The sequence below is a fragment of the Nematolebias whitei genome, chromosome 11 (genome assembly GCF_014905685.2).
Source record: "Nematolebias whitei isolate Nwh7 chromosome 11, NemWhi1, whole genome shotgun sequence".
NCBI classification, from domain to species: Eukaryota; Metazoa; Chordata; class Actinopteri; order Cyprinodontiformes; family Rivulidae; genus Nematolebias; species Nematolebias whitei.
Genome location: NC_056508.1, coordinates 24,743,686 through 24,766,447, shown reverse-complemented (window position 1 = coordinate 24,766,447; position 22,762 = coordinate 24,743,686). Strand labels below are relative to the sequence as shown.

At 40.5% G+C, this 22,762-nt stretch overlaps 1 protein-coding gene across 1 annotated transcript in view; it reads right to left on the bottom strand.

Moving 5' to 3' along the window:
- Positions 1-22,762, bottom strand: part of dnmt3bb.1 (DNA (cytosine-5-)-methyltransferase 3 beta, duplicate b.1) — a 77,813-nt gene that overhangs the window by 37,717 nt on the left and 17,334 nt on the right. The window contains exons 2-6 of the mRNA XM_037684049.1: positions 17,361-17,457; positions 10,426-10,579; positions 7,656-7,741; positions 4,885-5,022; positions 174-311 (exon numbers count right to left, since the gene is read on the bottom strand). Coding sequence (XP_037539977.1) covers positions 174-311; positions 4,885-5,022; positions 7,656-7,741; positions 10,426-10,579; positions 17,361-17,420 — 576 coding nt within the window. The 5' untranslated portion in view covers positions 17,421-17,457. The remainder of the gene's footprint in view (positions 1-173; positions 312-4,884; positions 5,023-7,655; positions 7,742-10,425; positions 10,580-17,360; positions 17,458-22,762) is intronic.

The window sequence follows — 22,762 nt, the reverse complement described above, 5'->3', positions numbered from 1 at the left end:
AAAAACGCTTTTCCATCTCTATTAGAAACAACTTTAAAGAAGTATGCAACAGTTTGGAAGATTTGAGCAATTTCTAGTATTCTGTCCATCTTTTCTTCAGTGGTCTGTAAACTGTGCTCAGAGAGTGGAGACAGAAACACACCTAGTATTTTCATCACATTCAGTCTACTTACGCTGTATTCTGGTTGGTTTTCTGAGCTGGACATAGTGCTGCTGCTCTGGGCTGAATCCTTGGAGTCTTGTTCCATCAGATCTGGACACGGGGTCACTGGGTCTTCAGGAGACACAACTCCCTGAGGGCCACCAGCATACTAACAGCAGACAGAAGAAAGACTTACATGATGGGTTTAAATTGGATGAACAAAAAACAAAACCTCTTCTTGGGCCTTGGCCACACAAACACTTGTTTACATTGTTTTTTTTGTCCAAAGAAGACTGATCAAAGTGCCTGTTGTACATCTCTAAATACTAGGGGTGCACCGACCCCGATTTCCTTAATTTTGGGAAATTGGCCGATACTTAAATGAGAAACCGATTTTACAGATTTTTTAGTTTTAACAACAATTGTCTAAACTTCATTTATATTTCAGAGCGCTACCTCATGGCCAGTTAAAACAAGTTTGTTTTGTTTCTAGGATATTGTTCAAGAGTATGTTTTTCAATAAAATAATATTGGCAAATTGAAGGTACATTGTGACCTTATAACACTTGACAGCGTCGCTTATAAAACAAAATCGTTATCAGCCAAAATCGGAATCGCCAGGTCAGACTTTTTAGAAATCGGTGATTGGCCAGAAAGCTGTGATCACCCCTACTAAATACCACTGCAAACAAATCGTTCAATTATTATTCATCAGGTATTAGGAAACTCTGTGAAGTAAGTTGAACAGAGCTGGACTTCTTTTTAACTTTGCTTTTGCTTGATTTAGATTGTGATAAGAAGGTTGATGAATGTTGGGATTTCAGACAGTACTTCAGCTGAGTTTAGCTCTATTTTGGCTGATACAGAGGTGAACGAGCCAGGTTGGGCTTTTGAAGGCTGACGAGGCTGAAAACCTTGGAATGCATCAAGTTAACTGACAGCAGGATGGTTCATACACTCAGATGGGTGCTGTGAGCCTATCTTGTGTGAAGTTTTGTTCCCCATCCAGATCTGACTACCCACCAATTTCCTTCTGTTTTTCACTTACTCTCTGTTGTTTTAGGCGGCGACTGTATTTAAAGTCAAACGCTAAAAGAAAACATCTAAATGCCGTTTTGTCAGTTTTAACAGAGAAGCACCCTCTGATGCCTGAAAAAAGACCTGAACATGTGCTGTTTTTCTGTTGTTTTTTTAACACTGTTGGGTGTGTAGAAGGTGTTCATAGTTGAATGAATAAACTAATTAAAATGGATAAATTCACACAAAATACATGTAATTAATAAAGAAAGTTTAGATATGAAGTGAGAAGTGTAAGTTTAAGTCTTCCTATTTCCATTAAAAATGAGAGGATTTCAGTTTTTTGCTGTGTTTGTCTGTGTCTAACCACCTTCCTGCAGTTGATGAGCGACAGATGTGGCTCGTTACCCGCAGCTACTGCAGCCGGCCTGGCTACATACAGATGCTTTAACATGTTTAGCCACATTTTGAATCTAGAGTGCAGACTGACACAAGTAACTCGAAAGTAAAATAAAGAAAACTAATTTAATAAAACACACAAAAAAAGCTGACGTGGCAGTGAAACTTACAAAAAGCGGGGAGACACAGACAATAACAAACAAAGGCAATTGGCAGGACTAAAACAGGAAAATCACCAGGGTCAGATGGACTGGGAGCTTCTTTTTATAAAATGTTTAAAGAAGAATTAATCCCATTACTATATGACTCGTTTAATTATAGTCTCAGGACTGATAAGATCTCCCCTTCATGGAAAGAAGCTATTATCTCTGTTATCCCAAAGGAGGGTAAAGATCAGGAATACTGCTATACCTGTACTTATAGACCAATATAAGTCCTGAATGTAGATTATAAACTATTCTCTTCCACCATAGCTAAAAGAATGGAAAACTTGAAGAAAGATTTGATTAACATGGATCAGACCAGTTTTATTAAAGAAAGACGAACACAAGACAATATTAGTAGGACTCTCCATATCATAGACCACCTATGAAGTAGAGGGGATAGTGCAATATAGTAAGTATAGATGCGAAGAAAGCCTTCGATAGTGTCAATTGGATTTTTTTTTTTTTAAATAAAGCTCTAGACAATTTTGGATTTAACAAGATATTTATAAATTGTATAAAGTCAATTTATAGGGAACCAACTGCAAGGATTAAAATAAATGGTCATTTGTCAGGTAGATTTATACTGGAGAGAGGAACCAGACAGGAATGTTGCCTCTCACCAAGCCTTTTTGCATTGTTTATAGAACTGTTAGCTCAGATGATTAGACAGGAAGAGGAAATAAGGGGAGTGGAGATAGGAGGGGAAGAACATAAAATAGGGCTGTTTGCAGATGACATATTAATATATTTAAAAAATCCCAATGAAAGTTTGCTAAAAACAATGAGTCTTCTTGAGTACTACTGAAAATTCTCTGGATATAAAATCAATGTTGAAAAAACACAGATTTTGACAATAAATTACTCCCCTCAGCAGAAAGTAAGGGATACTTACAAACCCAAGTGGAATAAAAAATATATAAAATACCTTGGGGAAAACATAACCAAAAAGATAGGTAAACTCTATGACGCAAATTATTCAAAACTAAATCAAGATATTAAGAACAACCTGACTAGATGGATAGACATTGGTTTGGACCTTAATTCAAGAGTGGAGATAATTAAAATAAATATTTTACCACGATTGTTATACCTGTTTCAGTCGTTGCCACTGAAGGTTCCACAAAAGCAATTTATAGAATGGGATAAATGGATATCAAGGTTTATATGGAATGGGAAGAAACCTACGATTAGATATAAAATGCTTCAGCTCCCAAAGTACAGAGGAGGCTTGGGTTTACCAGGCCTCAAGGAATATTTCTGGGCCACACAAATCAGACCTCTGGTATATTGGTGCAATGACAACTATGTTTCAAGATGGAAAGACATCGAAATAGGTAGAAAAGGGATGGAAATTAGAAACTTAATTGCACATAAAGGAGTATTAGGCAAACTAAATAATGAGTTAGATTTGATAACTAGGACTACAATTGAAATATGGAATGTAGTAGTAGATAATTATAAACTGGAGAAAGAAACAAAGATTTTGAGTTGGTTTGCTTGGGAGCTGAGGTTTAGTCCAGGGGTCTATGATAAAGGGTTTAAGGTATTACAGCGACTTGTAAAATGCTTGAAAAGGATAGGTGTTTTTTTTTCTTCTTCTTTCGGCTTCTCCCTGCGTTAGGGGTCGCCACAGCAAACTAAGCTGCACGAAGACTTGGCAGTTATTTTTATGCCGCATGTCCTTCCTGATGCAACCACAGACCACCAAGCTACCACAGCCCTCTGTGTGGAGCAGAGAGCTGCTATCTAGGACACCCAGAGGAGCAGATGGTGGGGGTTAAGGGCCTTGCTCAAGGGCCCAGAGTGGGACGAATGAGGGTGGGGGCAGGTGTGGGTGCTTCACCTACCCCACCCACATTTTTGATGTTGTCGGTACCGGGGCTTGAACCGGCAATCTTCCGATCACAGGCTCACCTTCTCTAACCTCTGCGCCACCACTCCCCTCCACCTTGAAAAGGATAGATTGCTGAGTTTTAATAACTTAAAGACCAAGTTTGGATTGGATGACCAGGATCAATATTGATACTTACAGATAAAAGACTATTATGAGAAAGAGATAAAAACCGTACATAAGTACAATAATTGAAATATTTCAGAAGGCCTATGAGGCCTATGAGTAATATTGACATTGTACCAGGGGTTGATGGGAGGCAGGGAAATATCTACTTTATATATTAAGGAGAAATGGGAAAATGAATTAAATGAACATACAAGTGAGGAAGATTGGTTTGAAATTTGTAAAACACAATGTACGGCCACTTGCTCTCGTGCCTGGAGAGAATTAACTTGGAAAAATGTAGTTAGATTTTTTTTATAACTCCAAAGATCAGGAAGAATATAGTATCCAGCTCACATCTGTGCTGGAGACTGTGATCAGACGGATGTGGACCATACTCATGTATTTTGGTCCTGTCAAAAGATAATTGGATTCTAGGATAACATATGTAATATTATGAAAAAAATACTTGGATATGGAATACCCAGAACATGTAGGACAATATATTTGGGATGTTTTACATGTGACATAATCCAAAAAGAAGATGAATACTTGGTAAAAAAAAAAAAAAAAAAAAATCTTGTTTTCTGCGACTAAGAAAGCTATCACAAGATTATGGTACAAAGAGGAACCTCCAGATGTGGGACAATGGCTGTGCACTGTGGATAAGATTTTTGTGAAGGAAAATCTCACTTATAGGCTGAGAATGCAAGAGGATAATTTTGTTGAAAAATGGAAAAAATGGCGGAACTATAAAAACAAAGAAGACAACACTTCTATAACTAGCTAAGACGTATATTGATAAGACACTAATGCATTTGGATGTAAATATGTTGAGACTTCTCCACTATAAATGTTTAAGGAAATGATCAATAAAAAATAAGTTAAAAAAAAAAAAAAAAAGAAAATTAGTTTTAAATTTAAATAGACCAAAAATCACAGCTTAGTTTGTTTGGTTTGCATTTAAAGCTATGTTTTGTATTTGAATTGACCAACCTTTGTTTGCATTCTATTTTGTGATAAACGGTAACTGCTAAAACTTCTTGTTGTTCTTATACACAGTTAAGTCTAAAGAAAAAATAAAAATTTTAGGTGACATGTTGATGAATTGTTGGTGAATTTACTGATGACATGTTGTGTTCCCGTTTGTGTTGCTGCCTGCGATGTTTGTTGTGCACGTTTGTTGTGTGGCTGGCCTGGTAGAAAGTCCTCCGCTGAGGTCTCTGTCTTAGGCCCAACTGACCTTCTCCTAAACACTTGTCCTGAAAACACACACAAATGACAAATGCACACAGAAACCCCTTCAACCAACACAACTTTAAAGACACATGCATGTTCTTCTGTAGAAAACATCTAAATATTTAAAACATTTGAAATTTTACACATGATTTTACCAATTTTTTCACATAACTGGCATATTTTCTTCTGATACTGACAAAAACCATCTCTGTGTGGTACGATGGTGATGTGTCTGCTCCAGAACTGCTTTGACACCACAGACTGGGGAATGTCAGGGAGGCTGCAGCATCAAGGTGTACTGTGGACCTAGAGTATGCCAAATCTGTCCTGCATTACATCAGGAATTGTATGGAGAATGTGACCACCTCCAGGACCTTCATCATACTACTGAACCAGAAACCCTGACTGACTGCAGAGGTGAGCTCCCTGATGAGAACCTGTGATGCCGCATTCAGGGAAGGTGATGCAACAGCACTAAGATCAGCCAGAAGACCCCTGTCCAGGGGAATTAAGATAAGTCCACATACTCTCTGAACATACAAGATCACATTTTGTCAAGTGACACACAAAACATGTGGAAATGCTTCAGTTGCATCACTGAGTACAAGAAGCACAGTGCACTGGGCCCTGTGGATCCTGCACTTTTTGACACGCTGAAGGCCTTTTATGCTTGCTTTGAAACCTCCAACATTAGCACTCCTTCCCAGCTCACCCCCAAACCCCACAAGCACTCGGCCATCAACATCACAGCATCAGAGGTGAGGAGGACGCTGCAGAGGGTCAACCCTCAAAAGGCCCCAGCTCCTCATGAGATCCCAGGCAGGGTTCTGAGGGATTGTGCACATCAGTTGTTTGAGGTCCTGACAGAAATATTTAACAACTCATTGTCCCGTGCCAGAGTCCCATCATCCCTGTGACAAAGAGATCTGCTGTTCTGCCCCGCCAAGCCCCGTCTCACCTGGAGAACTGGGACTCCTACACGGGGCTGCTGTTCCCAAACTTCAGTTCTGAATTCAACACAATCACTGCAGAAAACAGTGTACATGCTGGCAGCACTGGGATCCCCTTTGTTCCTGTGCAACTGGGTCCTGGATTTACTGACCTGAAGGCCACAGAGTGTCAGCATCAACAACATCAAATTGTTTACCATCGTCGTGAGCACTGGCTAACCCCAGGGCTGTGTGCTCAGCCCACGGCTGTTCAACACCAATATCATTTTTTGCAAAGCTCACCTCAACCAGAACCTGAAGTTTGCAGATGACACAGCGGTGATCAGACTGATCACACATGGAGACGAGTGATTGTACAGGTGGGAGGTGGAGGACCTGACGTGTTGGTGCAGAGACAACAACCTCATCCTCAAACTCCAGAAGACCAAGGAGATGATCAAGTACCTCACGTAGCATCTGAACAACACCCTCACCTGGAACACCAACACCAGGGCCAGAGAGCAGGTCTGAATGTTGATATTCTCAGGTCCTTCTACATCTGTGTGGTGGTGAGTGTCCTGACCTCCACCCTCATGGTGTGGTACGACAGCTGCACTGTGGCAGAGGAAGAGGCGCTGCAGAGGGTTAGGTAAGGTCTGCTCAGAGGACCATCAGGTGCAGCTTACCATTGCTCTTTACACCACCAGGTGCAGAACCAGAGCCACCTGCATCCTCCATGACCCCACCAGACGCCACCCATCCTGCACAAGTACTGTTCATCCCCCTGCCCTCAGGGAGGAGGCTGTGCTGCATCTAGACAAAAATCTCTAGAATGAAAAACTGCTTCTACGTGGATGCAGTCAGACTGCTGAACTGCACCTCACTCAAACACAGAACACTGAACTTAAGCATTCACATCTGTGATCTGCTGCTAATGACATCTGACGTCTGCACTGTTTCTTTTAACTTCTTATTTATTCACTATTATCCGTGTATTATTATTAGTCGAAACTAAGAGCAGCAAAAGTGAAACAGGAAGTGACATCTAAGGGAACTGTGGTTGTAAAGACCAATCCATTGTTGTTTATTGAATGCACCTGTTTATGGGCAGTTCATGATAATTGTCTGAGATGTATAGTATATATTCTGAGTTATGTTTAGGGCCAATGTTTAGCCCAGAAGGCATATAGTTTTTTAACCGCATGCACAAACGTATGGACATGCTTAATAATGTTGGAGATAAATAAACTTAAATATACTAAAGAAAGTGAATCTGGGACTCTGTCAACGGCGAGTCAAAACCCTTTAACGGCTGCACCAATGATTTACAGGGGATCACTTTACAGTGGTCTTGTTTATTAAAACAATATTATTTGAACTCTGACTCTTCGTCTCTCTCTGAGAGTGACTCAAAATAATCTAAAGAAACATCAGATTCTCTACTGTCTGTGTTGTTAGCCATTGTAGCAATGCTCTGTTCACATGCAGGTGTTCTCCTTTGCCATCACTTCCTGTTATTGACATCACTTCCTGTTATTGACATCACTTCCTGTTACTGTTCATGAAAACATTTAACTCAACTGTTCCTCTGCAGTAGTATTAAGTATTATTAATTATATTATCTTTCTAAATGTGCATTCATATTTATCAAAAATATTTGAAGTCCCAGACACCTTAAGGTTCTCTTGAATGCTGTTCTTTAAATCCAACATATCCCAAAGACACACCTGGCAGTAAGAGCCCCATGTCAGCTTCTGGTCCTCAGGCCTCTTCCTGCCTCTCTTCCTGCTTCCTGCCGAACACTGGTTAGCATCTGGACAAAGACGATGACCAGCAACAGAGAGGGGGATGAGAAGAGACCAACAGAAGGTTAGACAGATGGCAGAGGAGGAAAGACTGAATTTTGTCTGGACAGAGAGAGACAGGCTGTTTGTTGGTCTCTGCAGAGACACGTTGGATTTAAAACAATGACCCAGAACAAAAGTGTGAAACTGCAGCAATCTGCATAAAATTAGACAGCAGTACTACTACACCTATTAATAATCTATTTGATCTTAATGTGATCATTTGATAAATCCAATCAATGTTTGGATCAATATACTGAGGAATGTAGCTTTTGAAGCTGAGTTATGTGTTATGTTTTATAAATGTAGGACTGACTGAACAGTTCTGTACAGCTAAACAGACAGACAGACAGACAGACAGTCTGTTGGAGAGGATCAGGACATGAACTCATTCAAAGAAAGTCACGTGAACACAATGCTCTGACATGGATAAGAAGTCCAAATCTGAAGGGACAAAAGTTCAGTTGATGGAAACAAGAGACATGAAGCAGCTTGGTGAATACGAGAACAAAGCTGCTCCAGAATGTCTCATGCCTGAAGACCTTGCACGCCTGAAGAGCTGGTGAGAAAAGATGGGAGAGATGCTGGAGCAGAACCAGGACAAAGATCAAAATAGATCCAGGAGTGTGAGAAGAAACACAAAAATAAAAGTTTATTGTGTAGTTACACACGTTCTCTGATAACAGCGGTATAAACCAATATTAGCCATGTGTTGAGACCTGGACCTAAGCAGAACCTCTGTAGGACACAAGGGTAAAAGGGGATCTTTGGATATGGGTTCTGGAACAAAGCTCCATTACTGGCCTACAAACCCAAATGAACAGAACAAAGCTGAAAAAGAAACCAGTAAGGAAACATTTAGTACTTGTCTGAGCAGCATCTCAGAGCAGAACCACTGGGTTGGTCTGATCAGACCACATGACTGTCCAGGAAGGAAAAAGGAGCAGAGACAGAAGTTTGTGCATTTTGATTAGACTCAAGTAGTATCGGTAGTTCTCAAACTGTGGTGCTGCGCCAGGGGGTTGCAATGTTGCTAGAGGTGTGTTTTAACTACAAAGTAAATTCAAGGATTTTAATCAAGGATCTCTAAAGTGAGTTAGTTCATCATGTTTTAACAAAGATATGAGGCAGACGTCCATCACACATGTAATGTGTTGAACCTCCAAGTCAACCCAGCTGAGGTGAGTTCTCCACTCCTCCGTGCTCACTTTGTTTCACATCGCTGCAGGACTGGTGTTGTACCAAAAAGTGTTCAGGCACAGTTGTTTGAGTGTCACTGTCTCTGCTGCTTTAGTTCCAGGAACTAAACAATATTAAGACTAAAAGCTGAAAACCATTAAAATGCATGTTTGTTCAGCCAAAGTTGTAACAAAGCTGCGTCTCTATTTCACTTTTGTTTTTTGGGTTTTCTTAAAAAAAAATCAGTTTTCTATGTGAACCTCAGTTTCATGTATGTAGTTTGTCCAAAATATCGTCAGATTCCAGTATTACACAGGATTATAGCTACAAAAATAAGGTTTTGGTGATTTGAATGGGCTGATTGATGTACGGATTAAAATTCTGAACTGTGCTGTGATATAATTGAACTGTGAGAAATGCGATGCATTTAATGAGTATCAATGTTTTTAATAATTGTTACATTCTTGCATTGATTCTGATGATTTTGTCTGTCTAGTTTAGCTGTTTTATTAGTAATAATGCAGTTATTTTATGTTCAAATGTTCTGACATTTGTCTTTCTTCCAATAGGGGTACACCTGCACCTACATCTGGAGCTGCCATTCTGTTTGTGTCTCCTTCCTGTCCTCTCAAACCCAGCCGGTCAAAGCAGATGGACGCTTGTCCTGAGCCTAGTTCCGCTGGAGGTTTCTTCCTGTTTGGAGGGAGTTTTTCCTTTCTACTGTCTCCTTTGTGCTAGCTCAGGATGGGAGACTGTGACAAAGTGAAGATTCAACGAGTCTGCTGGCTGCCTCATATAGATAACTTTACTAATTGACTTTTATATGTACAGTGTATGTGAATGTTTCTGTTCAGTGCCCTGAGACAACTTATTTTGTGATTTGGTGCTATATAAATAAACTGAATGGAAAAATTGAATTGACAGGTTCTAATTTTATTCTGTCAGCTTCAGAGATAGTGACTCTGTGAAGTCGGTACAAAGTCTGTTCTGCTTTCAATAACTCTTCCTCTCAGCACGTAGCTGCAGAGGCTCAGGAGAATGGAGTAGCTGTCTCTGCGTGGTCCTAATGTCTGACCTGTTTGTTCAATCTGCTGCCATAAAAGAGATGGAGACATTTTCAGACATCATTCCACCTTCAGTCATCATTTCATATTGAATCATCATTTCACCTTAAATCATCATTTCACCAGACAAAGTCATGAAAAGTATTTTTGTTTCACAACAAATTTTTTTTAAACACTTGATCTTGTGAGATCACGTGGCACAGCATCTTGTTACAGCCCTCTGTATTTTCTGTCTTCTTGAAAACTTAAAGATGGTCAAGGACCAGAGATGTGGGAGCTTTGATGACCATCATCAAAGAGACATGTCATGCAGTAGAACATATCCCTGTTGGATTCTGGTCCCTTCCTGACTACAACAGCACTAATACAATGTCTCTTTGCCTCCAAACATTAGAAAGTGACAGAATCACCTTGTGGTGAGGCAGCATCTTGGTTCTGTTTGAGGCTGAAAGGAGAGGGAGGTTCAGCCGCCGTCAGAGGGCTGTTGTCGTTGGTTAGCTCCACCCTGCTGTCGTTCTCAGAAAGGCTCCCAGCTGCTCCGGGTGGGTCTCTGTTCAGCGCTGCCTGAAAACAAACAAACCAAGAAAAGCTTGATCAAATGGACCCAAAGGTTTTTATTTACTCTTTCTATAGGATTCAGCCCAGACTGCCGTGTAACCACAGTGTGCAAGAGCAAGACTTTAATATATTTAAGACTGTCAGCGTATTCACTGGGCAGAAAGAAAACACCTTGGACAGCACTTACTAACACACCAACAAACAGAAGAAGCATCTTCACTCCAACTTTCTCTAAAAACTGGAGTCCAGAGTCAGAAGAATGTCCAACACAACAGGATGTTCAAATAAAGTCCAGTTCTCATAACATGTGACTGTATGCACTGCTGAACATAAGGAGCTCCTGTTCTTCTGAAGTTTACACATCTAAAATGAACTGAAATTATTTTATTATCATATGAACATTTTGTAGAGACTACTGACCTACATTTAGTGTCTTAAAAAGTTATTCAAAGAACCCGTCCAGAGGACCAGACTTAACATTTTTTAGATATTCAAAGAACTGTTTCATATCAGACATCACCTGCAGCTGCTGTAAAAACCAGAAATCAAGCCGACTCAGAAAGAATTGGTGTAAAATGTTAAATTCTGCTGCATTTTTGTGAGTGTTTTCACCAACAGTTGTGAAGAAACAATTCCAGTTTTACATCTAATAAGTACAATTACAGATGAAATGCGTAGAATTCTTTGAAGAAATTCAGACCGCCCGCCGCAACAGTTTTAGACTAACGTCATCTTCTTGTGAGGAGGAATGAGTTCAGAGTACCGTATTTGCCGCTCTATAGAGTGACCTGACTATAAGCTGTGCACATTTAGGCCTGTCGCGATAAACAATAAATTAATTAATCGCATGATAAATGAAAATTATCAACCTCATTTTCATTTATCAGCTTTATCGTTTCTTCATGTCTCTCTTTTTACTGAAGACACTGGATGACAAAAGGCACAACTCCAGTGTTCTTCACTGACCCATCCCTTTCTCTTTTCTCTTTAAAATCTGTTTTAACCATCCAAAATTGCAGTAATGGATCATTAAAAGTAGCTAAGCTGAGAGGCCAACCTCAGGAAAAAAACTCCATCTTGTCAAAGCTCCAAAATTCACAGTTGAAACCCGTGCCATCCTGTAAAAAGGTTTTCTCTACAAAAATAAGCTGAGACCTTGTTTACTGATTTTTTTAATTAAAAGCTTTGTGTGTAAAATGCTATGCTAAAGAGCTCAAACCACACCGAGCATCCGCCATTTTGAGAACCGAAGAGAGACAGCCCATGTCACGTCAAGGGGCCTCCGTCCCATTTTTCTTAAAGAGGAACGCTGCTCGCTCCCTTACTATCCATCCTTCGGTTCAAACATTCTTATAATGCTATCCGGTGGGCGACAAAGAAAAAGGTACTACACGCAAAACTAATTAAACATTTCTTCTTAAATTTGACAATAATTACTAATTATTGTCAAATTTCAAACAATATTATCGTTTATCACAATAATTTCTTTGCCCAGCAAAAATTGTTATTGTGACAGGCCTACGAACACTAAGAAAAAACAAAAACTATTTTGTACATATATAAGCCACAGTTGTGTATAAGCTGCGGGTGTTCACGTAACACGAGAGGCAGCACATAGCTACTGAGAGAGATGTACAGCTCTTGTTGGCTGGATTGCATGAAGACCGGCTCAGCAGACTCTACTGGGCCCGGTTGTGATAAAAATCAGGAAGAATTAAAAGCAATTGTTTAGATTTTTTTTTTAAATGACCCAGCTGCTTCAATTCAAACTCTTTGCTTGTAGGTCTGAGCATGGAACAAAATAATGTTTCTGTTGCTAGTGTTTCAGGTGAAACACATGAATTCATAGAAAGTTTGCAGAATCTAAGCCTAGCTATGCTACGTAGCCAAGGTGTTTAGATCAAATGCACAGCAGCAGCCATGTGGCATACCAGGTGAACCTGAGGGCAAAGATCTGACTCAAAGCAAACACTGAAGACAGCATCCAACAAGAACACAAGCTGACAAATGTGTCAGGCATGAGCTGCCAGGGGGAGTGAGTCATTAAGACATTAAGTAAAGACATTCACAGTGGAGGGGGTTGGAGGTTCATCACACAATGGCCTTGAGAAAACCAAACCAGAGAAGGAATCTGTGCAGAATAACAAGGAATCACACATGACAGTGTGTGCACCTCAAAGTCTTCTGTGAACTCCTCCACTCAGGCTCAGGATTCTGCATGGTGGTGAATTTACTCTCTTCTTAACACCAGAGGATGCTGAGGAGTTTTTCTCAACTCTTTCTCAGACAGCAAAGTACATAAGTTAGGATATCCAGTAAAGACTAAGGTAAAGACTTCTTTAAAAGACTGCGCCCACACAGCAGATCAATAGCAGACGATAACTAGAATACGATGTAAAAACAAGTTCCAAGTATTCAAGTGTGCAGAAGAAAATGTGTAATTATGTTCACATCCTGTCTAGTTTCAAATGTGTCCTAAAGATAGGAGCTCAGTTGAGTTAATGTTGTTTACATGTTGACAGCTAAGTTTAAAAAAAACAATTTACTGTATTACTCTTTAGATGAGGGTAAAAGTATTATACAAATTAAAATGACATGGTTAGAAGAGAGTGTAGTTGTAGAGTACTACTGGGTGTCAGAATCCTTGTGTTTTTGTCTTCTTGTGATTGTATTTAATTTCTTTGAGTATGTATTTGTGTTTGTATCTGTTCCTCATGGTCTTTCCCCAGGTGTTCATCATTATCTGTCATTAGTTTCTCTTAAAGTTCAGTGTCAGTGTGTTTCTTCCGTCCGTTCTATACTTCCCATAGCCATAATGTTCAGTTCCTCCATGTCTCCCATGTAAGTTTTACTGCCACGTCAACCTTTGTTTTTGTTAATAAATCCATTTTCTTACTTTACCCTCAAGTTCTCTGTGTCTGTCTGCACCTGGGTTTAATGCTTCAGAAAGTGATACTGGGGGAGGCGCAATGACTAGACGTTCCTTGGAAAAATGACTCAGTGTCCTCCAAACTCACCAGATGAATTGTCAGTGAAATTCTATAAAATATTTAAATATAAAATCATATAGGGGAGTGGTGGCGCAGAGTGCTGACAATGACTGTAATGTGACAACATTTTAAGTGAACACAAATCAAAATGATTCATAAATCACAAGTAAAGTGTCCATGCCCCATTCAAAGGTGAGCGCTCAGAAATGAATCCGGTCCATCAGAAGCACAGAGGCGGAGCAGAACTCTGCAGTGCTGAAGCAAAGTGATGCATTCAATCTGTGTCGGACGTCTCCCGCTTGTCATTTACTATGATGAATTAAGTCACTTTGGCAATGTTCTTGATGGTTAACTACTTTTATAGACTAACTACAAAGTTGCTGTGAGTCATCATCAATATTCTCTAGGTAATAAATTGGTTAGTATTAAAGTAAAGATGTGTGAATGAGTGAAAGTCTTACTCTCACTCTTCCACCAAGAGGGTCCTGAAAGACGCCTCTCAGTCTGCCTACCAGAGGGTCCTGGAGGATGCCTCTTACTCTTCCTCCTCGCCTAAGCCTCTGGTGGACCCCATGTCTGCTGCAGCCCCTGTGGTCTGTATGCCTGCTGCGGATCCCTTGGTCTCTTCACCTGCTGCTGATCCCCTCATCTCATCGCCTGTTGCAGACTTACCTGTCTCATCGCCTGCTGCAGACTCGCCAGTCTCATTGCCTGCTGTAGACTTGCCGGTCTCCTCGCCTGCTGCAGATTCACTTGTCGCTTCACCTGCTGCAGATCTTCTGGTCCTGTCTGCAGCTGCAGCTCCCTCATCAGACTCATCGCCACCTGCAGCTCCCATCGCTGGGTCGCCTGCTGTGGCTCTCCTTCCTGGTTCACTGCCTGCAGCTCTAATCACTGGTTCAATTTCTGTTGCTGCATCCATCAGAACTGATTCTTCCTCTGTGTTTGCCGCTGCATCCATCATCACTGGTTCCTCGTCGGTGTTTGACACTGCAGCCTTCATCAATTGTTCCACATTTGTGTCTGCCACCGCATCTTTCATCGATGGTTCCTCATCTGTGTCTGTCACCGCATCCATCATGATTGGTTCCCAGTCTGGTTCTCCTGCCACTGCAGGCTTCCCAGTGGTCTCTTCACCTGCCGACAAAGTCTCCCCTATGATCTCTGAATCCCTCATTCTACTGATCTCAAGTGGCAAGTTTCTAGGTGGACATCTCTGGCCAGTGATGGACTTGCGCTGGGCCATCCGACTGAACTCTTGCCCCACTCTGGATGGCCTTCGGGCTGTCCACCAGAACTCTTGTGCCGCTCCGGACGGTCCACTGGCAGTCCCCTGGCAGTCGGTCTGAACAATTTTTTGTGTGTGTGTATTTAGGTCCCAGGCTTTTCCTGCCGGTTTTGTTTTATGTTTCTCCTCAGGACCCTCTATTCTGTTTTCCCCCTCCTCCCACCTGAGTTAGGTAGATTGTTTCGGGACGTACTTAGACCGGGGGGGGGGGGGGGGGGGTTACTGTGAGTATCTGTGTGTCTTCTGTGTTTATATCCCTGTGTTTCCTGCTTTCCTCAGTGTTCTTGCCCCATGTAATAAGCTCAAGCTCCTGCCTCTGCCACCTGTTCTCCTTGTCCTTCCCCAGGTGTTTGTGATTATCCCCTCGTTAGCGTCCCTTTAAGTTCTGTGTCTGGTTGTTGTTCCCTTGTCCGTGGTCTGTCCTGTCTAGGTGTCATGTTCTGTTTCCTCCGTGTCTCCACAGTTTCCTCGATACATGTAAGTTTTGTTGCCACGTCAGCCTTTTTGTTTATAAAAATCAATGTTCTTTATTTTTTTCCTTAGAACTCCCCAAGTCCTGTCTACAGCCTGAGTTTAAACACATACCAGATCATGTTAATAAGCAGTGATGATTTCATGAGATTCTTTACAAATGAAAATTATTTAAACTAGGGAGAAAATTCAAACCATCCTTCCTACTTTTGCTTCCGATTCCCTGTCAGATGAGGCAGCTGTAGAAATGTCAGAACCTGAATTATGTTTGGATTGTTTTTGTCCTGTTGAGCTCTCTGAATTGTCAAAAATAATAGCTTCATCCAAACCATTGACATGTCTGCTAGATCCCATCCCAACCAGAAATATTTCCACTTACTGATGTCTGCATTTTGGATCTGCTTAATTTGTCTTTAATGAATGGTTATGTACCATAGTATTTTAAGGTTGCTATAATTAAACCTTTAATAAAGGCAACAGACCAAGAAGTGATTTAAAGAAGAAAATGTACCAGTGAGAGTCTACGTGATGTTAATGATGACCAGTTAACCAATAAATACAGGGTGCAATGGTGGGTGGTTACAGCCAGTTATGAATCTTAGCACACCGTGATAGGCAGCATCCAACGTCTGCAGGGTTCTTGTAGGAGCGTTCATGTAAATAATGTCACCGTAATCAATGGAGGGAAGGAAAGTCACAGTTACAAGGTGTTTCCTAAATTCAAAAAATGTTCAATACAAAAGGTGTTTCCTAGCATTCAGAGTTAGACAGGATCTATTTCTGAAAAAGAAATCCAGTTTAACTTCAGTTTCCTTACCAAGTTTTCCACGTGGAGTTTAGAACAGAGATGCTAATCGACCAAGATACCCAAATATTTGTAGGAATCGACAAACTCAATAGGGACACCATTTGAGAATAATAAACAAGGAAGAAGTGCTGGGACTGACTTCCTGTATGAAAACAACATCCCTTTGGTTTTGTTGGCTATTTGGCTTTGTATGTGAATGTTTTTGTACAGTGCCTTGAGACAACTTCTGTTGTGACTTAACACTTTAAAAACTGAACTGAATTGAAATGTTTGATGTGATAGGCATTTAAAACGTAGCAGCACAAATTCTCAACTCATTGTCATTGGTTATATTGAGGCTGGCTTTTCCAGTGATTCCCTAGAACAGTGGTCTGAGCTGTCTTTTTCTAATTGTGTGTTGCTAACTGTGTGAAAGGCTTTGAAAAAAGAAGTTAGGGTTTCAAAGATATACCTAAAAATAAATAAATTAATAAAAAAAAATAATAATAATTATATATATATATATACAGTATATATAAAATAAAAATAACATAAAAACAATTAAAAAAAAAACACTGACGACTTTCAATACATGCAGTGCTTGCATCATTATGTATTCTCAGCGCATCAACAAGGGTTGATGCTTGGTAATGCCAGGTCTGAACAGGCCTATAGGTGTAAACCGTAACGGTAGATAGAGATAAAAGATGAAAGCTGAGGAGGAGGCAAATCAAGCTGAGAAAAGGAATGAAAAAGTGGTGAAAATGAACCAAGGACACAAAAGAGAAAGTGGAGATCCATAAAGTATAACAGAATAATAGAATAAACAGCAGATGGTAGAGGGAAGGAAGTGTGCCTTTCAGACAGCCTTACAGATGAGAGAAAAAAGAGGAAGAAGTAGTAACGTATGGTAAGAAGCCTTTTCAATGGCTTTATGGTGGAAAAGGATGGAAACAGACTGTGGAACAAAGCATGTCTGTCTGCAACTCAACTCCGTATTTAAACATTTGTTTTAAACTACTGTCAGCCTTTTCTGTCCTCCTTCTTTCAGCCTTGTTCTCTACTTTGTTGTTATCCCCATCTTTTCAATTCTCCAGCAGTGCAGTAGCTGTCTGTGTGCAGCACATGCCTCACAGCCAACATGAGACTCTAAGGCAGAACTTGATGACACACAATAACTGACAAGTTTTAGAGCCAGCTGAAGCACAAAAACACTATTACAGGAAGACAGTGTGTACTGATGAGACTTACTGTGTGTGTCCCATTGTTGCTCTCATCCAGCATGGTAGCAGAGTATTTGTTGAAAGACATTGCAGTTGACCAGTCCAGTAGCTTTCCTGACAAAGACCTGGACAAAACACACACCAACAAACTATGAGCAAAATGAGTCCAACAACACACCTCCACCTCTGTGTCACCAGTGAGAAGTTAGACAGGGGTGTGCTAACCCTAGATGTGGAGCCACAGAGGCCCCCTTAGGACCTCTGCAGTGGCTCCTTACAACTTTGTTTAAAAGAAATATAAGCCTGAGGAATGTTTTACTTTAGATTACTAATAAGAACTGGTACTTCACGGTCCATATACTATATTTGAAATGAGTGTGTGAAATTTCTGTAGCAGGATGACACTTTGTACAAATGTGGATCAATTAGTTTAGACATTTTTGTTAAAGGAAGAAAAAACACATCCGTCAGTGAAATAACTTGAAACTCACAAACATGATAAAAAGAAAAAATACAAAAAAAGTGAATGAATACCAGTCATTGCTTTTGAATTTTGGTTAAAATTATATTAAAAAAAATAAACTAATGAAACTGACCTTGACATAAAGCACAGTTTGAAACAATCTGAAGACACCAACAGAACCACATCATCCACATAAAGCACATATGAGACCCTGAGGTTCCCATACCAGACACCCATGACACTCCATGACTGCATCTTGAGATCCTGTCCAGAAAACACCACAAACAGGAGCAGAGACAAAAGACAGCCTTTGCAGAATCCAACCCGCACTCAAAATGACCTTATCTTTGTGTCAAGAATGCAGACATAGCTCCTGCTTTGGTTCTACAAGGAACAGATAGCCTGTAAAAGCAACACAGTCACCCCATACTCCCATAACCTAGTGTAGTGAGTCACGTGAGATACGTGTCACTTGTTGTATGACAAATATATGGATATATATTTATGCATACTTTTCACGAGTTCTTCATTTTTCTGACTGTAAATGCCGTGCATTGAATTTAAAGGAATGCGAACAAGAGACGTTATTACCTTTGACCCATCAAATGAATGGAATCATTTATTTTCAGAATCAAAGTTTAACATCAAACATTTACATTAATTTGGCAAAATATGAAAATAATAACAGACAGTTTCACAAATAATGAACTTCAAATCACTCGGCGGTGATTTGAGGACTTTGCTTCAGATATTTCTAAAAATATCTGCACTGATTTATGAGAGAGAGGTGAGTTTAAGAGTAAATTGAGATTTATCTTACAGAGGAAATATGTGAGGGAAATTTAATCTGTTTAACCAGAAATTGCACGCTCCGTCCGATCTCAGCTTCTCACGGTACACTTGGTCGAAATAGAACCATCTACCTGTTGATGATGAATCAGCGTCGGAGTAGTTCCTTTCTGACTCGTTTCAGCGTCTCCGTCGAGAACTACCAAACCTTCAGAGAGTCGTGCGTAGTTAGCTCAAAACAGAATTATAATCCCAAAAACCTCTGGATTCTTCATTGCTCTCTTGGACTCTTCATTGCTCTGAAACTTTCAGAACCGGCTGCACTCTCAATCTCAATCTCAATCTCACATGAACTGGGAAGTTGCCACATTTTATTTGGGTCGACTTCCTGTTCAATTTAGAGCTTTCTGATTCGTGGAAGGACCAGAAAGAGGAGTGGTTTTGACGTAAGGTGTTTATCAACGGTCGAGGTCAGAGAATGAAATTTGTTTTCACATACAGAAAAGATTATTGCAGCAACAGCAGACTTCGTGGAGTCAACTCTTGGTAATCTTCTGAAAAAGTTTAAACATGACATTTTTCTCGGTAAACATTTTAGTTGACCGAAAACCAACCTTTCACATACTTACGACTTGACTCATTTCAGACAGAAAATCAAGGAATGCTTATTCAGGTGATTTCTTCTTGGAATGAGGAATAAAAATCATTACTTACTGTTTATGTAAAATAAAGATGAGTAGTTCTTTTCAACCTATAAGCATTGAGTGAACTAACACAATTTGATTATCAAAACATTTGTAAGACAGTAATGATTATAAAGAATTGTCTTTTCTGCTTGATTAATTCAAGAAAGAAAGTCATCAGATGGCCCAGACTTATTCAGATCAATGGAAATAACAGTCTCTGTCCATCTGGTAGATTTGAGGTCATCTGGTTCACTACACTAGTCTCTACCTCCTCAAATGTGGACATGGCCTGACATGGAGCCAGCGATTCAAATTCTTTGCCAAAACCTCCTTAAAGTGAACTGAAAGTCCTTTTCTATGCCCTCACCGAATTCCTCCCATGGATGAAGTTTTGCATCTGCTGCAGTCCTTCTGGCCACACTGTAACTGTTAGCTGCTTCAGATGTCCTCTGGGACAGCCAAGTCCTGAAGGCCTCCATCACCTCTGGTGTCCACCAGTGGATCCTTTGGTTGCCATCGTGACGGGCACCAATGACCAGGCCAGTTCCTGGAAGCCACATCTCAGTAAGAAGGTCGCCGGCCGTAGGGGGGCATTCTGGGTGGAGTTTGCATGTTCTCTCTGTGCATGTGTGGGTTTTCTCCAGGTACACCGGTTTCCTCCCACAGACCAAAAACATGCATGTGAGACTGACTGGTAACTCTAAATTGTTCCTAGGTGTGAGTGGGGGAGTGAATGGTTGTCTCATTTGTCCCTATGTGTCCCTGTGATGGACTGGAGACCTGTCCAGGTGTCCCCCGCCTCTTGCACAGTGACTGCTGGATATGGGCACCAGTAACACCCATGAAACGAAAAAGAAGAAGCGGGTGAAAAATAATGGATGGATGGATGGATGGATATATATGGTGGCCATCTTGGATTTTGATGTGGCCACATAATTTTACAGAGGAACCTTAGTCCTAGTCAAAATATTATGCAGCCAAGCACCAAAATGGAAGTCGAAACCTCACTTGTTTTTTAGCTTATCATGTTCACAAGATGGACGGATGGAACATATTTTCAATTCCCCATCTTTGCTCTGCAACAGGGGACAAAAAGAGAGACAAACATCAAGTAGACAAAGCCATGGACTCTCTCTCTCACTCTCTCTCTCACACACACACACATACACACACACACACACACTCTTTGTGTGTGTGTGTGTGTGTGTGTGTGTGTGTGTGTGTGTGTGTGTGTGTGCATGCGTGAGTGTGTGTGTGTGTTTAAGCAGAAAACTGAGAAGGAAGTGAACATGAATGTGTTTGTACTTGTTAAATAAATGCTACTACTTTTTGTGATTGCATTCTTCTGTGCCTTTATGCTGATATACATGACTGACTAGTTTCAATGTCTGGAAAATTAGAAACACAATATATCTGCATATGAGTGTGTGCAGAGGTTTAAATTTCAAGAAGGTAACGGGTAAATTTCTTTGTCAGACAAGTCTGCACAGAGACCCACAGGCTTTCAGTCCACTGCAGTCCTGAGACGCAGACAAAGGCCCAAAGTAACAACTCCAAGCACGAGTCACAAAAACAACAGTGTTCAGTGTCTCAGGGGTACATTTGGATGCACAGGCTACAAATAAAGAAAAACAACATTCCAGAGCCATAAAAACTCACCTCAAGCAACGTAAACTTCACCACAAACTTTTACATCAGATATACATGGCAACTCTTGGGGTGACTGATCATCTTCCAGGCAAGCAGCCACAGCCAAAGTGTTTCAAGGCAACAAAGTTCATGCTCAATCATCCAGGTATGTCATGATCTGCAGTTTAATGGTTTGAACCCACGTGCAGGAAAAACAGGAGGACTTGATAGTGAACAATAACTAATAATTTATTGAACAAAACAAAATGCTGACGGGGCAGCAAAACTTACTTCGAATTTAATACAATAGGTGGAGCAGACACAGACCATAACACCGTGGAAGGATAAAGCCCGGATACCAAAGGAGTGAAAACACACAGTCTTAATACTGACACTAATGAGACAATGAGGAGCACCTGGGGTGATTTAGAATAAGGATCAGCTGTGGATGATGACATGGGGAACAGAGGTGCAGGAAAACAGAAAGAGAACCATGTCAAGGTAAAACCACTTTGGTTGTGGCTGCCTGCGGAAGGAGTCGACGGAGGACAGGAAAGCCCCCAGAAACCATCTTATCTCCAGTAAACTGGTTGGTCCACTTGAGTTTACTGCTTTGTAGGGAAAGAGTTTACTTGGAGCTCCTCAGACTGATTAGCCCCCCGGACAGAGGGTGAAACGTCTCTAGAAAAAAGAAACTGTCCAGATAACCTCACTGAGCATTATTGGATTTGGTACCTGGCTGATTGAGCATGAACTTTGTTAAACAATGGATAATACCAAATTGGAACTGTTTAGACATATGGACCAGCGGTATGTCTGACGTGTGAAAGGCCAGGCTTATGATCAGAGGAATACAATCCTTACAGTCAAGCATTGAGATGGATCATTGATGATGTGGGGCTGCTTTTCTGTGGCAGGAACTTGATCATGTGCCTGGCATTATGGATTCCCAAACATATCAGGCCATTTTGAAGAGGAATGTGATGACTTATGTCAACATAATAACTTTTGTTGATCACTGGACTTTACAGCAAGACAATAAACCCAAGCACACATACAAGACAACCATAGCTTGGTTGACAAAACAATCCTGGAATGTTCTTCTCAGTCACCTGATTTGAAAATCTTTGGTTGGATTTAAAGAATGCAGCTGCAGCAAGGAAACCATCAAACAGCACCCAGCTTGTAGCTTTTGCACGTGTATATTGGGCAAAATTTTCAGCCGAAAGTTGTAGTAAGTTTGTCAGCTCATATCGAAACCAACTGTCATCAGTAGGGCCCACATTTTAGGCCGATACAGACGTTTGGGGACATATCGGAATTGGTGATAATTGTCCCATTTAGAGACGATAATTTTCACTTCTAATTTTCACCCCTAAAATGCTGAGAATGAGCTATGTCTACTTGTAAAAGGCATAAATGTACAATGTATCCAGCAGAGGGCAGATGTGGACTACTTTCAAGTCATGGCCGTTCACTTTAACTTTCACTTTCAGCACAGCCGAATCAGGGATCAAAAGCTGTGTAGCATATTTTGCTGAACAGAGCATGGTAAGTTTATTGTACCTGATCTGTAAAATAAAAAATAATCAACAATAATAAATTATTTTAATCCTCCAACCTGCTTGTCATTAGTTACATGCCTCTTAGTTAGGTTAACTTTAGCCTGAGTTAAATTTAACTTGTTAAGTTAGGTCAACTTTTGTTGTCACAATGACTCAAATATGTACCAATTAATATTTCTGTTGTTCAATGCAGTGTTTTTGTAATTTATTGTCATCCACACTACTAAAATGTCTGTTGAGGCTGAGGAGGTTGAATAATACTGATTGCAACTGTATACTGTGTATATATATATATATA